Source organism: Scyliorhinus torazame, chromosome 4 (assembly GCF_047496885.1).
Source record: "Scyliorhinus torazame isolate Kashiwa2021f chromosome 4, sScyTor2.1, whole genome shotgun sequence".
In the NCBI taxonomy this organism is placed as follows: domain Eukaryota; kingdom Metazoa; phylum Chordata; class Chondrichthyes; order Carcharhiniformes; family Scyliorhinidae; genus Scyliorhinus; species Scyliorhinus torazame.
The window spans coordinates 182,371,436-182,391,729 of record NC_092710.1 but is presented as its reverse complement, the minus strand read 5'-3'; the positions used below and the strand labels follow the sequence as shown (position 1 = coordinate 182,391,729).

Sequence of the window (20,294 nt, the reverse complement as noted above, 5' to 3'; positions counted from 1 at the left end):
TGTTCTATTTACAGATGATATATCATTGATTCATGGAAATGACAGCACAGAAATAGGCCCTGGCTGCATGTGTTGTTACTTTTAGTAATTTGTGGATTTGTACACCTTGATCCTATTGCCCCACTGCCACATTAGACTTGTCCTTTTGAAGCACTATATCCAGTACTTCAAAGTAGTACTCTCACTTCTAAAATGTAACATGGAATTAATATGCCAATTACACAATATACACTACTACACATTTACTCATGGCCTGGACTTTGCAGTTGTAATGATGATGACAGTGTGAGTACTTTCCCTCATTACTGCGTCAAACTGACCGCTAAGGCTGGCATCTGCATTTGCGCAGGTGAATGCAGTTGTGCCAGTGATTCCCCACTCCACCACAAGGTGTGCTATTGAAGTCCTCACAGATGGGAATCAGTTAGAAACCACAAATTAACAAGATCTTCCACTTATACTACGTGTTATTCTTGCTGTAAAAATCTTTGAAAAAGCTATGATTTGTTGATGGAGGTGTAACCGTGTTTTTTTTAAACAGTTTACTAAGTCGTAGCAACTTCTGAAAAGCCTCTCTGGCTCTGAAATCTAATTTTATATTTGTGGAATGTCAAATATCTCCATTCCATGGCAAAACAATATTCATAGATGTTCAAAATGCTAAAAAAAATAAAGTTTATGATAAAACTTCTACTTCCATCCCATTTGCACATCCAATCTTCATTTCACATTTTGTAAAATTAGATTAAAAAGTGAACCTACTAAAATCTGCTTGTTATTTCCTGGTTTGGTGTTTGTGAACATCTTCAACGTAACTCCTTAGTCTGGTTGATGACCTAATTGTTGCTGGAAGCTAGAGATGCCCACATCTGGCACCAGAATAAACAGCAGGAAAGATGAAATCCATATCACAGAGAGCTTATTGGATCCTTTTAGAAGGTTTTCTTCAAAACCAGCGGCGAGTACCATCACTTCATCACTGAGCTCTTAATCTAGAACAAGATTTTTTATATTCAATACATTATTAGAAGAAATGTTTTTCTGAATTAATTATTGCATAAAAGATGTGCTTGGCAATTGAATAGCATAAATAACCAAGTGGTGCATGCAGCTTAGGGGCAGTGTACGTAACAACAGGTGGTTTATATTTGACTTTTGGGCAGTGGCCATGACTGTGAGTCTGCATGTGTAGCTGTGAGATAATTGCCATTGCATTAATACATTTCACATATGGTCCAGCAACGAACAATTTCAATATACTGATTTAATTAGTCATATACATTTGAGTAGAGATCAGGACTGACTTCTTGTATTTGAGAGAGTGGGATGCTGTACCAAGTTTTAAAAATCAAGTAGGACCTAGATGATTATAGACCTATTAGCCTCATTGGAAAGTTGTAAAAAGTAATGATTAGAGCACCAGGACAGAGTAAGGGGTTATCAGAGACCTGCAGCAGAGCTTCTGGAAAATAAAATAATGGGCAGAATTTTAGAGGGCCCTTTTGCCACGGGTGCAAATCCATTATGGCCGCTAAATCTCACGATGACCATTGTAGGATTTGCGGCAGCGAGATGGAGATGTTCTCTGTGCTACCATGTAACCTCCCTAGTGCGTACTGGGTGAGTGGCTATGTACATCCCTCAGGTTCCATGAAAAATATTTTATTTCATGGTGGGAAGAAAGTTCTCACCACCTAATAAAAGCCTCCATTGCACTTTCTCCCTGTGTCTGCGTGGGTTTCCTCCAGGTGCTCTGGTTTCCTACCACAGTCCAAATAAGTGCCAGTTCAGTGGGTTGGCCATGTTAAATTGCCCCTTAGTGTCCAAAAGGTTAGGTGGGGTTACTGGGTCACAGGGATAGGGTGGAGGTGTGGGCTTAAGTAGGGTGCTCTTTCCAGGGGCCGGTGCAGACTCAATGGGGCAAATGACCTTCTGCACTGTAAATTCTATGATATTGAATCTGATTTAAAAAATTGAATCTGCCATGTGAGAAAACCTTCGAGGATTTGTAATTTTATTGACTTGTATTAACCAACCGGAAACCGGATTAAAGGGTTCAATGTGCTATCGCGACTTTTTGAAATTGTCATTCATTTTTTGACGAATGGAACACTTACTGTGCTGAACCCCATTCGCACCTGAAATTCAGCAAAGCATTGATAAACGCCATAGTTCTCCAAATAATAGACTGGTCTCTGGGAAGGAGAAAGGCTGCTCATTACAATTTCAAAGCAGAGGACCTGTCAATGAAAATAACGGAGCAGGTGGGTAGATTTTCTTTCAACTTTAGATTTTATTGAGCAGCCAGAGCCATTTAAATCACAATAGAAAATATGACATCACAGGTTGACGGGATATTTCTAATATTTTTCATTGCATTACAGAACTTTTTCCATTTGGAAGGCACCATAATGCATGTGAACAAACACAAATTGCTGGTCAGGATCAATTTACCTTTGAAAGACAATTCCCGGATGACTAATTACTGCATTTAAACACATCTAATAGTGACATTTGAACATGTGAAACTTGCCTTTCAGAATGCTCCAGACTTCTCCAAGCTTTCCATTTTCTTCACAAACTCTTAAACTGGCTTGCTTTGGGCTTCCACAACCCACACCACCGGACAAGAAAGTACACTGGTGAAAACCAATATTCATCCCCCATTTAAAATGGGAAACCTCTTGAGGTCTGGGGCGGGATTCTCCGCAATCTGCGCGATGTCCGCCGACCGGCGCCAAAAACGGCACAAATCAGTCCGGCATCGCAAAGCCCCAAAGGTGTGGAATTCTCCGCATCTTGAGGGGCTGAGCCCTCACCTTGAGGGGCTAGGCCGTAGCCGGAGTGATTTCCGCCCCGCCGGCTGGCGGGAAAGGCCTTTGGCGCCCCGCCAGCTGGCGCGGAAATGACTTTGCCGTGCGACGCATGCGCGGGAGCGTCAGCAGCCGCTCACGGCATCCCCGCGCATGTGCAGTGAAGGGGCCTCTTCCGCCTCCGCCATAGTGAAGACCATGGCGAAGACGGAAGGAAAAGAGTGCCCCCACGGCACAGGCCTGCCTGCGGATCGGTGGGCCCCGATCACGGGCCAGGCCACTGTGGGGGCATCCCCCGGGGCCAGATCGCCCCGCGCCCCCCCTCCCAGGACCCCGGAGCCCGCCCGCACCACCTTGCCCTGCCGTTCGAAAGGTGGTTCAATCCACGCCGGCTGGCCCGGGTTGACAGCGGCGGGACTTCGGCTCATCGCGGACCGGAGAATCGCCGGGGGTGGGCCCGCCGACAGGCGCGATTTCCGCTGGCCGGCGCGGCACGATTCCCGCCCCCGCCGAATCTCTGGTGGCGGAGAATTCGGGACACGGCGGGGGCGGGATTCACGCCAGCCCCCGACGATTCTCCGACCCGGTGGGGGGGTCGGAGAATCTGCCCACTGTAACAGCTACACGTTTACTGTTCAAAAAGTGCTTTCTGGTCTCATTAGAGTAAACAAACATTTGTAAATACATTAAAGGTGTGAAATTAAGCCTGTAAAACATTAAATTTGTTCAGGACCATCTTGAGATATTTCCTCTAAAGGTATGCGTGTGGATCTAACCTAGCTGATGTTAACTGAAAAAACACAACAGACAACAAAATGATAGTTGCATCATAATTTTTGTGAACTTATAAAACAGCCACCAAAACCTGCCACAACAGAAGGACTTTGAGAATGATTGTTATGGTTATCAGATTGAGGATTTGTTTTGAAGAGTTGACATTTTTTTTACAAACCCAGATCTAATGGGGTACCTTGAACAACTTTGGCTTCAATTACACATAGACTGGGCAACTTGATTGTCATGTAGTGATTTCTAAAGTCAAAGCCCACGTGTATAAGAGAGTTTACCCTGTATACCTTGCTTGTTCAGGCAGTGCACATCGAACTGCAGAGGAAGTTTGTGTATTTGTGACAGTTGAATGCCACATGTGAATTATGCTCACTTTTTGGTAGAGTGTAATGGTTAAATGTAAGGAATAACTTCCTTTGACTGACTGTCATTATATTATAGAATTTGTTTTCAAACTTCTCAATAACAATGAGGAGCTTTGAATATGAAGTATACACAGCAAAAATTCCAGTGCAGCCGGCACTTAATTTTTAAAATCATTCCTTCAAATGGTTGGAAAATTGTGTGCCATGAGGCCGAATTTCCAACAACTAGTAGGCCTTCTCACTGAAAGCACAATGCCAGAAAATGAATACTTTCAGCTAAATAGCTGGGTGTTTACATTCCATTCTGAGGAAGGTCTGAACTAAATTATACAGCTTTTGTTAAGTTTGACAATGTCGTACTTCAACACCATGAAATTCGCAGGAAACATCATCCTTCATCTGCCCAAGCTATTTGTGCATAAAACTAAAAACGCATGCAAGGATTGGATTCAAATGTTACTGATTTCAGCGGAATTAGTTCAATGCAGCGGCAAGTAAATGCAAATCATTGCGTGCTGAATTTTACAGCATGCTGCAGGTTATGTGCAACTTCAGTGAGGTGAGGAGGATGGTGTTTCAGGTCAAAACCGAGGCACCAGTTTTATAAGGAGTAAGGATATTTTGGGCCTGATGCAACATGTGCAGGTGAAACTTTTCCCACTCCCTATTGATCTTGGGAAGACATAAAAAAACGACAACACAGAACAAATTCACTACTTAACTATTTGGCTGTGAGAGTTGAGCACATGCAAATTGTCATTTAATGCTTCAGAACGAGTTGTATTTTGCTTATCATCTGAAAGTTCGTCTTAACACGGGTTTTGTAAGGGCCACGAAGAATCCAGCACGAGTTTTAAGGATACAAAGTAATAACATTTATTTACTATAACACATATACATAACAGTAGCAGTAACTTCCCTTGCTACATACTCCTTCCTGCTGGTTCTTGAACTGGCCAGCTTTATTTATACTAGGAGTTTACTAGTGGTTTCTCCGCCCCCCTCATTGGGGACGCTCATACTCCCACAGGATTGTGGGATAGTCATTAGTCCCCAGCCAATGGTACGTAGGCAGGTTATAACATCCCTCCACCCCAAAGTCCAAGGAATCCACCGAAGACCCTGGCGAAGGTGGGCATCGGACTCGTTTGGCCGCAGGCCGGACACCATTTGCACGCGGCGCTGGATCAGGCGACGTGTAACGAGACGGAGACCGGCGCTTCCGTGATGAATGGCGCAATGGTTGTACATCCACGGCCCGTGGACCCGAGGATTCCCCCTCTGATGCATCCTGTGTCTCCATCTCGGAGTCAGAGTCTGCTGCCTCCGTCATGTCAGCGTCTCTATCTCCATTTGGTCCCGTAACGACCTGCGCAGGCTTCGAGTGAGGCACCAGTGGAAGATTGTGAGGACTACCTTCCCTTGTCTCTGGTCTCTGCGGCTGTTGAAATGAGCTCCGGGGGCGGGGAATCTTTTGAGGGGATGGTCTTCTGGACCGAACGTGGTCTACATGTTTTCGCTGGAGATGACCCTGGGCTTGCACTTGGTAAGATATAGGGCCCGTTTGACGAAAGATTACACCAGGAACCCATTGGGCACCACCAGCAAAATTCCGAACGAACACTGGGTCACCGGGCGCAAACTGCCAAATCGGCCGATGCCGAGAAAATCCCTGTCCCTGACGTTCTTGTGTGCGGCGTACTTTTGCGCCAATGTCCGGGAAAACCATACTAAGGCAGGTGCGAAGTCTCCGGCCCATTAGGAGTTCTGCAGGAGCTACCCCAGTCACTGCATGGAGGGTGGTCCTGTACGTAAACAAAAAGCGAGCCAGTCTCGTGTCCATTGATCCGGAAGACTGCTTCTTTAGGCCTCTTTTGAATGTCTGCACTGCGCGCTCTGCCAACCCATTTGAAGCCGGGTGGTAAGGGGCAGTGCGGATATGGCGGATGCCGTTCATCTTTGTGAACCTCGCAAACTCCTTACTCGTGAATGGAGTGCCGTTATCCGTGACCAGCACCTCGGGTAGGCCATGCGTACTAAACGATAAACGCATCTTTTCAATTGTTGCGCAGGAAGTTGTCCCCTGCATCTTATGCACCTCTAGCCATTTGGACTGGGCGTCAATTAGTAGAAGGAACATGGATCCTTGAAAAGGGCCTGCGAAATCTGCATGCAAGCGTGCCCAAGGCCGCACTGGCCATTCCCAGTGATGTAGGGGTGCGGCCGGCAGAAGCTTCTGATGCTCCTGGCAAATGGAGGAGTTTTGGGCCACCTTCTCAATGTCGGTGTCGAGGCCTGGCCACCAGACATAACTCCGGGCCAACATTTTCATTTTGGTCACGCCTGGATGCCCATTGTGCAAGTCTGATAGTATCAGCTCCTGGCCTTTTTCCGGGACAATCACACGCGTCCCCCACAAGAGGATGCCGTCTTCCACGCTGAATTCTGACAGCTTGGAGGAAAATGCCCGCAACTCGCCTGGGAGCTATCTATGCTGCCCACCATACAGGACTATGTGCCGAACCTTTGACAGGACTGGCTCCGTCTGGGTCCACTCACGGATCTGTGATGCCATGACAGGCAAGGTGTCCATAAAATTTAGGGTTGCAACCACCTCACCGGTCGTGGGGGTCGACATGGGGCCGGTCGATAAAGGCAATTGGCTCAGTGCGTCGGCATTTGCTATCTGCGTACCTGGTTTGTGCTCCAAAGAATACTCGTATGCAGCAAGCAACAAAGCCCAGCGCTGGGTCCGTGCAGAAGCAATCGGCAGTATTGGCTTATCCTCTCTGAAAAGTCCCAGCAGGGGCTTATGATCAGTCACGATAGTGAAATGGCGGCCGTACACGTACTGGTGGAAACGTTTCACCGCAAAAACCACTGCCAGGCCCTCCTTCTCGATCTGCGCATACTTTTTCTCCGCTGCAGTCAATGTGCAGGAGGCGAAAGCTATCGGTCGTTCAGCCCCGTTCTCCATCTTGTGGGACAGGACGGCCCAAATACCATACGGGGATGCATCACATGTGACGAGCAAAGGCTTTCCAGGATCATAGTGGGTTAGTAACCCAGACGACGACAATTGTTGCTTTACCCGCCGGAAAGCGGTTTCTTGCGGCTGACCCCAAACCCAGGTGTGATTTTTCTTTAGCAGAAGGTGCAAAGGGGCCAGCGTAGTTGCCAGATTGGGGAGGAACTTCCCGTAATAGTTTACGAGACCGAGAAAAGAACGAAGATGCGAAGTGTCAGTCGGGGCGGGGGCATGTTGAATGGCACGCACATTCTCTGCGACGGGGTGCAGATCTTCGCGGTCCACCCGATAACCTAGGTAGACTACTTCCTTTGCCTGAAATACGCACTTTGTGCGACGTAAACGGACTCCAGCCTCCGAAAGGCGTCTAAGGACAGCCTCCAGATTTTCCAAATGTTCCTGCTCCGATGTCCCTGTAATCAAAACGTCATCTAGGTAGACAGCCACACGTGGTAAACCTCTCAAAATGCCCTCCATAACACGTTGAAAAATTACGCAGGTAGAGGATACTCCAAAGGGCAACCGTGTATATTCATACAGGCCCCGGTGTGTATTAATCGTTACATATGGTCGGGAGCAGGGTCCAGCTCCAACTGCAGGTAGGCGTGACTCATATCTAATTTTGTGAACGAGAGTCCACCTGCAAGTTTCGCGTAGAGATCCTCTATGCGAGGCATTGGATATCGGTCAAGTCGGGAAACCGTATTCACTGTAAGTTTATAGTCGCCACACAAGCGAACTGTGGCATCTGGCTTCATTACAGGTACAATTGGTGCTGCCCAGTCAGCAAAACGGACAGGCCTGATAATACCCAAACTCTCCAAACGAGTGAGCTCCCCTTCTACCTTCTCGAGAAAGGCGTAAGGCACTGGGCGCGCCCGGAAATAGCACGGCGTGGCTCCTGGTTCAACTTGGATACGGGCTACGGCCCCTTTTATTTTCCCCAAACCAGGCTGGAATACATCTAGGTATCATCCTAGCACCTCAGTCAACCCTTCAGAAACTGTTTGGAGGATGTGCTGCCATTGCAACTGCAAATGGCGCAACCAGTCCCGACCCAACAGGCTGGGCCCATGGCCGCGCACCACGATAAGTGGGAAACGCCCCTCCTGGCGTCCATAGACAACAGGGGTCATTGTAGTTCCTGCAATGTCCAGTGGTTCCCCCGTGTAGGTGGCCAACCTGGCCTGTGAGTCGGTTAATGTAAGGGTCTGTATATCCTGCTTGATGCGGTCGAATGTCCTCTGGGCGATCACAGAGACCGCTGCGCCAGTATCCAACTCCATCTCAAGCGGGTGGCCATTGACCCGTACTGTCACCTTAATGGGGGCCACACGGGGAGCTGCCACACAATGCAGCTGCAGGCAGTCGTCTTCCGTCACCACGTCCTCAGGAGTAGTCGCTGCAGGTTCATCCACATGGAAGGTACGGCCTCTGGGCTGGTCCCAGTTATGGCCCATGGGCTGGTCCCAGTTTCGGTCCGCGACGGGGTCGGCGCCTACAAGTCTGACACGGACATGGCTCCTCATCCATTGGCTCTGGAGAAGGCTGCCTTCGGGGAGGAATGTCCGACGGCCACTGGCGTCGGTCCGGACGTTGCCTCGCCCAAGGTACCGCAGGAGTGCGGGGGGACGTTTTCGGATGGAAGGGGTTGCGCCCCAAGGCATGCACTTCCATTCCCTGTAGCTCCTGTACTCCTCGTTCTGCGCTCTCTTGGGACAATACTATTTGAATGGCCTGTTGAAAAGTCAATGTTGGCTCCGCTAACAACTTTCTCTGGGTGGCCGCATTACATAGATTACATAGAACATACAGTGCAGAAGGAGGCCATTCGGCCCATCGAGTCTGCACCGACCCACATTAATCCCTCACTTCCACCCTATCCCCGCAACCCAATAACCCCTCCCAACCCTTATGGACACTACGGGCAATTTTTAGCATGGCCAATCCACCTAACCTGCACGTCTTTGGACTGTGGGAGGAAACCGGAGCACCCGGAGGAAACCCACGCAGACACGGGGAGAACGTGCAGACTCCGCACAGACAGTGACCCAGCGGGGAATCGAACCTGGGACCCTGGCGCTGTGAAGCCACAGTGCTATCCACTTGTGCTACCGTGCTGCCCACTGCATTGTTAATACCGCAAACCAAACGGTCGCGTAACATTTCTGACAAGGTCTCACCATAGTCACAGTACTCCGCAATCCTGCGTAGCCTGGATAGAAAATCGGCAAGGGATTCTCCAGGGGTCCTCTCAGCGGTATTAAACCGGTAACGCTGGACTATTGTGGACGGGGTTGGGTTAAAATGTTGCCCCACTATATTCACAAGTTCATCAAACGTTTTGGTGTCCGGCGCTGCTGGGTACGTAAGGCTCCTAATCACCCCAAACGTATGCGGGCCGCAGGCGGTGAGCAATATGACCACCTGGCGCTCGTTTTTGGTGCTATTGTTTGCCCGGAAATAGTAACGCATCCGTTGTGTGTACTGGTTCCAGCTTTCCAGCGCAGCATCAAACCATCCAAACGTCCGTACAGAGGCATGGTATAATAGAAAACAACTTCCAATCTGTATCCAACAAAAATCCAGGGAGGTGGCTTCAGCAGTGTAGACGGCTATTCACTTGAACCTTCGTCGTCAGTTTTGTAAGCGCCACAAAGAATCCAGCACGAGTTTTAAGGATACAAAGTAATAACATTTATTTACTATAACACATATACATAACAGTAGCAGTAACTTCCCTTGCTGCACACTCCTTCCTGCTGGTTCCAAACTGGCCAGCTTTATTTATACTAGGAGTTTACTAGTGGTTTCTCCGCCCCCCCTCATTGGGGAAGCTCATACTCCCACAGGATTGTGGGATAGTTATTATTCCCCAGCCAATGGTACGTAGGCAGGTTATAACAATGGGGCAGCACGGTAGCATTGTGGATAGCACAATTGCTTCACAGCTCCAGGGTCCCAGGTTCGATTCCCGGCTTGGGTCACTGTCTGTGCGGAGTCTGCACGTCCTCCCCGTGTGTGCGTGGGTTTCCTCCGGGTGCTCCGGTTTCCTCCCACAGCCCAAAGATGTGCAGGTTAGGTGGATTGGCCATGTTAAATTGTCCTTAGTGTCCAGAATTGCCCTTAGTGTTGGGTGGGGTTACTGGGTTATGGGATAGGGTGGAGGTGTGGACCTTGGGTAAGGTGCTCTTTCCAAGAGCCAGTGCAGACTCGATGGGCTGAATGGCCTCCTTCTGCAGTGTAAATTCTATGAAATCTATGAAACATAGAGTTTGATTTAATTAGAATTATTGGAAGATATATAAATTTTCAGTCTTGATGCTGGGGTTTCTTTAAAGAAGATAACAGAAAACCCATTGCTAAAAAGATATATTTAACACCTTGAAGAGGAACAATGATGAGTATTCAGTGTAGTTAATTGGGTTTTATAGTACTAATAAGCATGTACTCATTGTATAAATTTTACAAAAGTGCTCTCTGATATAATCCCTTACCCATGTTTTCTTTAGCTATAATATTTGGTCTAATATTAATTTCCATACCTTATTAAATTTGGTCTTTTATGATTGTGTGCAGTAAAGAATGTTGATAAACATGCAAAACATTTTCATAATGTACCTTTGTTGAGCTGTCAGATAGTAATGTCAATGTGTGATGGTGTTATAAACCTTGTATTTGTTTAATTGTAGGAAAGTTTTACTGAATATGACATTTTACGGGCCATTATCCCTGTAGTTACAAATGGATTGTGCCCTATGGTGTCCTATAGCCCCACAAGAGCTTGCAGAGGTAATGGGAGGGCACCTCAGTTGCACAGGTCAGTCAAGTAGCTTCAATAATGTTTAGTTGCCCATACCTACTTGAACCTGTGTCCAGATCCCCCAATCCCAGTCATAGTCATACTAACCCTTAGTGCAAATGGGCTTATTGACAAATGGAAAAAAAAAATCAGAAGCTTGTATGTCTTGGATCTCACTCACAAACTCCCACTCACTACACATTTGCAAAGATTATAAGGCAAGATATCGAAGCAGCATTTGACCGAGTATGGCTTCAAGGAGCTATAGCTAACTGGAGTCAATGGGAATCGGGGGAAACTCTCCTCTGGTTGGAGTCATACCTGGCACAAAGGAAGATGGTTGTGGTGGTTGGAGATCAATCATCTCATCTCCAGGACATCACTGCAGGAGTTCCTCAGGGTAGTGTCCTAGGCCCAATCATCTTCAACTGCTTCATCAATGACCTGCCTTCCATCGTAAGGTCAGAAGTGGGAATGTTTGCGAATGACTGCACAATGTTCAGCACCATTTGTGACTCCTCAGATAATGAAGTAGTCCGTGTACGAATGCAGCAAGACCTGGACATGATCCAGGCTTGGGCTGACAAGTGGCAAGTCACAGTCGAGCCACACAAGTGCCAGGCAATGACCATCTCCTGCAAGAGAGGATCTAACCATCATCCATGCTGTGCTGTGGGCAGCACGGTAGCATTATGGATAGCACAATTGCTTCACAGCTCCAGGGTCCCAGGTTCGATTCCGGCTTTGGTCACTGTCTGTGCGGAGTCTGCACATCCTCCCCGTGTGTGCGTGGGTTTCCTCCGGGTGCTCCGGTTTCCTCCCACAGTCCAAAGATGTGCAGGTTAGGTGGATTGGCCATGATAAATTGCCCTTAGTGTCCAAAATTGCCCTTAGTGTTGGGTGGGATTACTGGGGTATAGGGTGGAGGTGTTGACCTTGGGTAGGGTGCTCTTTCCAAGAGCCGGTGCAGACTCGATGGGCCGAATGGCCTCCTTCTGCACTGTAAATTCTATGATAATCTATCTATGATAATCCCGTGACATTCAATGGCATTACCATCGCTGAGTCCCCCACAATCAACATCCTGGGTGTTACCATTGATCAGAAACTGAACTGTACTAGCCACATTAATACTATGGCTACCAGGGCAGGTCAAAGGCTATGAATCCTAGAGTGAGTAACTCACCTCCTGACCCCCCAAAGTTTGTCCACCATCTACAAGGCATAAGTCAGGAATGTAATGGAATACTGTCCACGTGCCTGGATGAGTGTAGCTCCAACAACACTCAAGAAGCTCAACACCATCCAGAACAAAGCAGCCCACTTGATTGCTCCTCCTTCCACAAACAATCAAACCCTCTACCACCGACGAACAGTGGCAGCCTTGTGTACCATCTACAAGATGCACTGCAGTGACTCATCAAGGAATCTTGGGATAGTGTATCTAGCTGCCGTTATGGACTCCATTTAAAATGTAGGCAGAAATATGGTCAGGCACAATGCGTCTATTTATCATTGTTAGATTTGAGAACTTTCGGATTGTTATGCAATAAAATTCTACTTTTGGGCCTCTACATAGCTAATTGTTGTCGTCTTGCTGTGATTTGTAGGAAATTGTTACTAGATTTAAGATTTAAAGAAACCCCTTTGCAAACAAATGTTAAAGTCTAACAGCAAGTTTATAAAAAAACATTATTTAATGAAAGATAAGCCATCAAATCGAGAGCCGCTTGCCCACACAGCAACTATTGAGAGTACTTCAAAGTACTTATTGTGAAATGTTTCTAAGAGATTGTGTGCCATATAATTACAAATTGTTCCTTTCAGGTTGTAATTCATTAGTTTGCACAAAGAACGATTGACCAGAAATGCTGGGTTTCTTTCATTTCCACTTTTTAAATTAATCACCTTTGAAAAATTGTACTTCTAAAGATACTCAAGGTTTAATCAACACCGAAAATTAAATTTAATTAAATGTATTGTGCAGAATGGTGACGAGAATAATCTAAATTTGTTCATTTTGATAAAGCTCCGGCAAGCGTTGGTGCCTTACAAACCGTCAAAGCAGCCACAGTTTATCCATCCTGCTGGAAGCGGCCATTTCCTTATCAGCAGGTCAATGTTCGACACAAAGCATAGATTTATAGTCTATCTAATTTTGAAAGATAATGGGGTCGCTTTTAACACCCAGGTGAGAATACGGCCTCGCGAATGATTGGCACATCCGGGAGCTACAGCGGGGAGGCTCAAGACGATTTTAATGGCCGGGTCCCATTGACATGCTGCCGCTAGCCAATTTCCCGGAACAAAGCAGATGGGAAGCGGCTGCTCGGCCATTAAAATCAGGCAGCAGGAAGCTGCTGCTGGGAACCAGAAGAAATGGTTTCCAGTACTACGGTAAGTACTCAGGAGGGGGCCATGATTAAGGAGTGGGCGAGTTGCAGGGGAGACCCAGATTTTCTTTGTGGGGACCAGAGGAGCACTCCTGCTTCACCTGGTCTGCAAGGGAAGCTACAAAATGTAAAAATAACTTCATCTCTTCTGGTCCAAGATCCATTACCCAAGAAGCTTGCTCTGCGGGTAGCCACCATGTAGATTGCTGTAGAGCCCCAGTGATATTCCCAGAGCTCCATCTGCATATTAAAAAAGGAAGCTGGCTGTAGGCACGTGTCCTTGGTGTCTGCAATTTAACATTTCTGTCAACCAGAGCAGAGTAAGAAGCCAGCTGCTCTGTTTCACATTCCTTTTTAACTGCCCCATCCATCCAGTGTCTGCCAGGCAGGGAGAGTGAAAATTCAGTCCAAAGTATGGGGCAGCATGGTGGCACAGTGGTTAGCATTGCTGCCTCACCGCGCCAGGGACCCGGGTTCAATTCCGGCCTCGGGTGTCTGTCTGTGTGGAGTTTGCACATTCTCCCCTTGTCTGTGTGGGTTTCCTCTAGATGCTCCAGTTTCCTCCCACAGTCCAAAGAAGTGCAGGTTCGTTGGGTTGGCCATGCTGAATTTCCTCTTAGTGTCCAAAAGGTTAGGTGGGGTTACAGCGATAGGGTGGGGACGTGGGCCTAGATAGTGCGCTCTTTTGGAGGGTTGGTGCAGGCATGATGGGCTGAATGGCCTCCTGCACTAGGGATTCTATGGTGCTTACTTGAGTTATGTTTATAATAGCGAGAAGGCCATATGGCAAATTGTACCTACTCTTAAAAAGCAGAGAAAATGTAATATATATATAAATGTGATGTTAATAAGTAGGGAAAAAAGTAACAATCTGCAAAGAACAACAGAGAAGCCCTTTGTAACTTTTGTTAAGTTAGGATATGTTTCACCTGAATTAAATCAACTTACTTCTTCAAGATAGTTGTAATTTTTATTATTGGAATGATCTTTAAAGTTGCAGGTCCTTAAAAAGACTACAAAAATGCAAAATTGTTTTAAAGGCATATAAGTCTCCAACATATGTATTTAGGAGCTGATTGATGAGATCTGGTTTGGTTATGAACTATTTGTTTCAGAAACCTGGTTTTGGGACAATTATGTGTTTATTTTTTTTGACGAGTACATAGCCATTCAGCGCATAAACATTTTGTCTTTTCAGTTAGCTATCTTATCCATCTACCTAATACCCAAGCCCTATAGCATCATAATATGTAATGAAAGGATCTTTGATTTGAACTAAATCTCACTTTATTATTTAACGTATGCAAAAAACTATACTGTATTTTTCAGGATATTAAATCAGTGGTAGCATTCTCACCCCAATGTTTTTACACTTTTTGTCAAGTCTTAATCCTGAGGGGTGGTGGTGGTGGGGAGGTGGGGGGGGATTTGCAGTGGGGTGGATGAACAGTTTTGATAGTGGTCAGGGGAGCAGATAGTTTTCATGGGCTCTGATGGTGCTGCTGGGGAAGAGCTGTCCGATCTTGGCAGAGTGGTTTAATGGGTAAGTTGTTGCTCTTGGGGGAACAGCTTCCGCTCCTCCTGGCCCACAAGCAATGCTGTAAAGTCACTTACCTCACACGTCCAGCCCTTTTTGCCTTCCTTCAACTTCTTTCCAAGGTCTGAGAAACGCAGCTGCCTGTGGTCCAAAATATAATGACTGTTAAATAATGGCAGTTTAAATTATCAACTTGTTTCCTGCAACTCGGTTGGCCATGTGCCCCTTTCCCCATTTCCATTTATAATTGGGAATAGGCATCCTTTTGGATTTTAACCTCTGTTACATTCCCAACGTACCATTTTTGGGAGTTAAGATTTAGCCCATTCTCTTCCATTTATTTCCAAATATGTGACTCTACTTCAGAAAAGTCATACATCATCTGTGAAACCTTTGGAATGGCTTCAGTAAGTTTTTTCTTTTTGTTTATCGTACCAAGCTTTATGTTACTACATTGCTGCTATTTATAAGTATTCATCTCTTAAACAGGTGACTTCAAAGTATGGTACCACTTCCACGAATCCCTGTTCGAGCCCCTCTAATTTGGTTTCCAACCAACCCATGGTGCCAACACAATTAAGGGTGACACGGTAGCACAATGGTTAGCACTGTTGCTTTACAGCGCCAGGGTCCCAGGTTCGATTCCTGGCTTGAGTCACTGTCTGTGTGGAGTCTGCACGTTCTCCCTGTGTCTGCGTGGGTTTCCTCAGGGTGCTCCGGTTTCCTCTCACAAATCTCAAAAGACGTGCTTGTTAGGTCATTTGGTCATCTGAATTCTTCCTCAGTGTACCCGAACAGGTGCCAGGAATATGGCGAATAGGGGATTAATGTCAGCCTACTTGTGACAATAATAAATATTATTATTAGTATTCTCAATAAGTCATTAGGACCTCTCCGCCCAACCAACATGTTGACAAATTCCACTTTTCTCCTCTGCCTCTCAGTCACGGTCCACCTCCTAGTCACCATGCTCTCCTGATTCTATTCATATCCATACCAACACAATCACTACATCTCTTCAAAGGGTTTCTCTTGCCTTACATGTTAAATCATTTCTTGTCTGCCTTAAGCCTCCATCCTTTGTCCTTGACTTTTTAAATTGCCAAATATGGAAACAGCTACTGCCAACATCACCCAGATATCCAGCAGACCCAATGATTCCACCCAACTGCTGGACTGTTAGACTTTCTGTCTAATATGGAAGTCTTTGATCAGTCTCATCTTCCAGTTGCTCAGTGTTGGAAAATTGAAACCTGTTTAAATTTCTTTGGTAATTCATCAACTCCCCTTATCGCCTGAAAACTAAATCCAGTGGTACAGAACATTGGCTTTCTCTTTGAACTTGAATTTAGATTTTTATCCTATGTTTGACCATCACCATCATCAACATGCCTTTCCTTCATTTACAGTATAATGTCACTTATGTCTGCAACACACTACCTCCACTGATGAAAGCTTACTCCACACCGTCATCAACTTAAAGACTATGTTCTTATGTGCACCACACACTGAACCTTTAGCTTCATTCTTTGGACAGGGCCTCTCAATATAAAGGCACATTTACCCTCAAACTAGCTGTGCTGAGTCAGTGTTTCCCAGCAGGTTTGCTTCAAGATCCTCCTCGAGGTGTGCAATATTTTCCAGTAGTACATGCAAACCAGCATTCTTTGATCCTTAAATTCTTCTATGCTGCTTGTTCTTTAACTTTCCACTCTACCCCCACAGGCTGATCTATCAATCACTATCCTTTGGAACTCTCTTTCAAATCAACTTTTGATTTCTTCTTTTCTCCCTGTCTAAAAAGAATTCTAAAGATGCAGATATCATAGTATTCTTCACCCACCCCAGTTTCCACTTGCCCCTTTAAAGTTCTCTCAAATTGTGTTTTATCTAAGGAAAACAATATATACTTTGTGTAGGAGAGATATCCTAGCAGTCCCTTTACAGTACCAATTTAGCAATGACTGCTCAAAAATCCACCTTAACAGATAAATGTTCATATTGGGAAATTCTATCAGAATCAACCAGTTGCCAAAATAATTTAGCGAATCACAGAGAAGAAAATGTGGATCAAAGATAAAATAAATTGTCCATTACAGTTCGTAATAAAATGGCAAATAAAAGACTTTTGCCCTGCTGATCATTCTAATAACCTGCTACATCCTCGTTTATTAAAAAAAAAATCATATGGTTGTCTGTACCTTGTTTTTATGATACAGAATGATGAGCAGCCAGAGAAAAATAGAAACAAGGAGAAAAGACGAGGCAGGCCAGGGAGAAAACGCAAGCAAACAATGGTAAGCACAGATCCTATTGTTAAATGTCCCATGATTTTCAAATACAGTGAGTCCTCTGGTTGCTGGTAGGGTTGCACTAATGGAATGTCAACATTCTCACAAGACTCTGAATCGATTGGCTGCCTTTGTTCCCCCAAACTGATTCCAAGTGTTTTTTAACAGTCCTTTCCAGTGACTGTTTTATATTTAGCTCTTCCTTCATCGTGCAATCTAATTACTGGTTGACTGACAGCCTCATCTAGGGACCAGGACACAGAATTTGAAAGAGATCGTTCCATGTGGCCCTGGGAAGCTTTTCTTTCCCAGATCCCTGTTTTACATTTTAAGATGGTGTTAGCTTTGTTTCTCTCAGTTCCTTCCAGTTTTCCCCAGTAGCTCCGCTTTAGCTACAGCATGCCAGTGTAATGTCCGATAATTTGCTTCAATCCAAACCCAAAAGAAGCACTTCCACTTCATCAACACTGTACTTCATGTAGCAAAATCATAACCCAATTCCTTTTTAATACGTTTCCATCTTTGTTACACATAGCATAAATAGGAAGCTTACCTATCCTTTCCAAGTTTTCCATTCCACACACCAGCAAGTCAGCTTGGTTTATGAATATGGCTCTAGTTTAACAATAATTAGAGCAGAATTAAAGCCTGTGGAACTATTCCTTTGGGAACCAGGTTGATACTATCCAAATGCTTTTCATTTGAGGTTACTGCACAGAGTGTAGATGTTTCAGCTAAGTTAAACACAATTCCAACAATTTTCATCTCATTATACCATTTATTTTTGTTTATAACATTTTGCAGACACAAAAGAAACCTATCACTACTTCATGTATCAGGAGAGACATTTAATGTTATGTATCAATCATTTCTATTTAGGATTGGAAAATGCGACCATTTGAAGTCATCATAGTCATACGACTAAATGTCAGTGCCTTCAGTATATAGTTAGTCACAATAACAGTTGGCAGGAGCCAGCTCTTACAATTATTGCCCAAGCGTGCGTTGAATCAACTTTCCTCAAGACTGTTCTGCACATTTGTTGAATCATTCTGAATGTTAACTAAATGCATTTATTTTTGCCAAGTTCTAACTATTGGTTTGCCCAGAGACAGCGGGACCCTTCTTTTGTGTTAGTATTTGTGTCCAAATAGATGATTTGACTGGCATCTCAATATTTCCTAAACATTATAGTTAAAATCAGAATGCTGCTCATCTGAAATTTGCTCTTTGTTAGACTTTGCCAGTCGCACTTAATAGTTCTCTTACGCATTGGGGCCGACTTTAAAGAGTACATGTACATACATACCTATTTTATGTGATATAAATTTAATTTACTTTCTAAATAGCTTCCCAGAATTATGTCAGTAAATTAATCATTGCTTTCACAATGACCAGAAGGGCAACTTGCTTTACATTGTGCTTTGCGTTGTGCCAACAATCACATATGTGCTGAGTTTCAGAGGTTCTTGGATCTCCTACTCTATGAGATATCTTAAGAAGAAAAAGAGCCTGTTTGAGCAAAAGGTCAAGAAGAGTATGCTTGAGCAAAAGGTTAAAAACAAGTGGGCTGAAATATTAAACCCATTTCAAACTTAAAACCACTTTCCTTTTTACGCAGGAGTGCTGCTTCACCTGCTAAGTGTTTCTAGCACTACTTTATGGGGTTTCAGGTGCTTCTTCTCATGTTTGCCAAGTTGACAGTAACTTGGAATAGTTTTGTGCATGTTTATTCAGATTATTTATTGTCTGAGGTAGAGACCGTAGCTATCCTTCTGTAAAAGCTAACCTGCATCAGTTATATAGGATTATTTTCAATCCAGACTCAGTCTGAAAGAATGTAAGCAATGATCAAATCAACTACACCTTTTATAGTCAAATACAGATTTATGATAGCTGTACTATTTTGGGCTTTGAGTTGGCTCAACCTTTTGCTCAGAATGTATTAAATCCAACTGTAAAACAGTTTTGATATTTGGAAAATAGTACCCTTTTTGTTAGGAACCAATTATCAAGTTGACCAGCACTGCCAAGCTGCAACTTTAGCAAAAAAGTGTTCAGAAAGCAAAGATAGTTTTAAGGGATTTATATTTGTATTGGTAAACATTAGAAATAATGTATAGTTTTAGATGGGTTTAATTTAATGTTTCTGTGTCTGGTAGGGGCCTATAGTTAGATTCATGCTGGACAAAGGTGTTTGTGTGTGTGTGGGGGGGTGGGGTGGAGGGGGGTGGGTGGAGGGGGGGTTGGTTAAGTTGCAATTGTGATAGAATGAGACACGGCGTGAAGAGTAAATATCATTGTTTGGCAACGAGAGGCCCCTGTAAGAGATAAATATTTCCTTTGTTCTTTAGTTCTAGCTGGAACCTACAGCAGTTGGGGACAGGCAACTAGAGAGGGAACATCTTTCTCAGCTTTGCTGGAAGAAAAGCCGTACAATGGACTAATGGTTAAGAAAGCTAGTGCCCAAAATCTAAAGGACAGCTACTTAAAATGAGAGGAATTTCCAGGGAGCTTGAAGTTAAAGAAACAAAGAGGAACTGGCAGCAGAACAGGGTACTGTTTATTTCAAGTCATAGAGCTATAAAGGAGCTGGTTATTGAGAAGCCAGAAAGATATCTTAAGTGGTTCTAAGGTTTGAGAGATCTTACTACAGCTTGTAAGATGTTAATTGAAATAATTATGGAGCAATCGGTGGCTGGATATCAGAATTTGTTTGTGCAAAAACAGCCAAGACAAAGAAATCCTAAAAAGGGTTAGTGTAAAACCTGTAGTTTTTTCGCTGGTAGAAGTGGAGTGGAAGTTCTGTTCAAAAGAGTCCTTTGGAAAATGCGGAGTGGATTTCACAATGCAAGCTGCAAATGGAAAGCCTCATTGTTAAAGCAGGTTTTAAAACGTGTTTTTGTGAATGGAGTTTGGAACTCCCATATGACAATCATCTGGGGGATTCGAAGGAGAAACCCACTGACACTAAATTGGTTTCGGAGCAAAATATGTATTTGACCACGGCCAATCAGTGTGCCAGTGAGAACATTGTAGCTTCAAGTGCACTGCGTTATCTGTGTTAATCTTCAAACCTGTGTGTAATTGTTACCCCAAGAGAGGAGTAAAAAGGAGTATTATATTATAATCCATTTTTTCATGTTTAATAAATGTTTTTGTCTTGTTCTTAAAATTAATTAGTGGTCCTGTGACTTTGTTCCTCCACATTTGATCAACAAATGTAAACATTATGATCAATAAACGTAAACATTATCGTCTTTTTAAGCCATGGTT

General features: G+C 44.6%; 1 protein-coding gene across 13 annotated transcripts in view; it reads left to right on the top strand.

Moving 5' to 3' along the window:
• The window catches only part of dnmt3ab (DNA (cytosine-5-)-methyltransferase 3 alpha b), an 846,991-nt gene that overhangs the window by 77,523 nt on the left and 749,174 nt on the right, over positions 1 to 20,294 (top strand). For 10 of the 13 annotated variants that reach the window (XM_072498942.1, XM_072498947.1, XM_072498952.1 and 7 more), the window contains exon 3: positions 16,947 to 17,024. The exons of the other annotated variants lie outside the window; for them this stretch is intronic. In XM_072498942.1, coding sequence (XP_072355043.1) covers positions 16,947 to 17,024 — 78 coding nt within the window. The remainder of the gene's footprint in view (positions 1 to 16,946; positions 17,025 to 20,294) is intronic. 13 annotated transcript variants of the gene reach the window in all.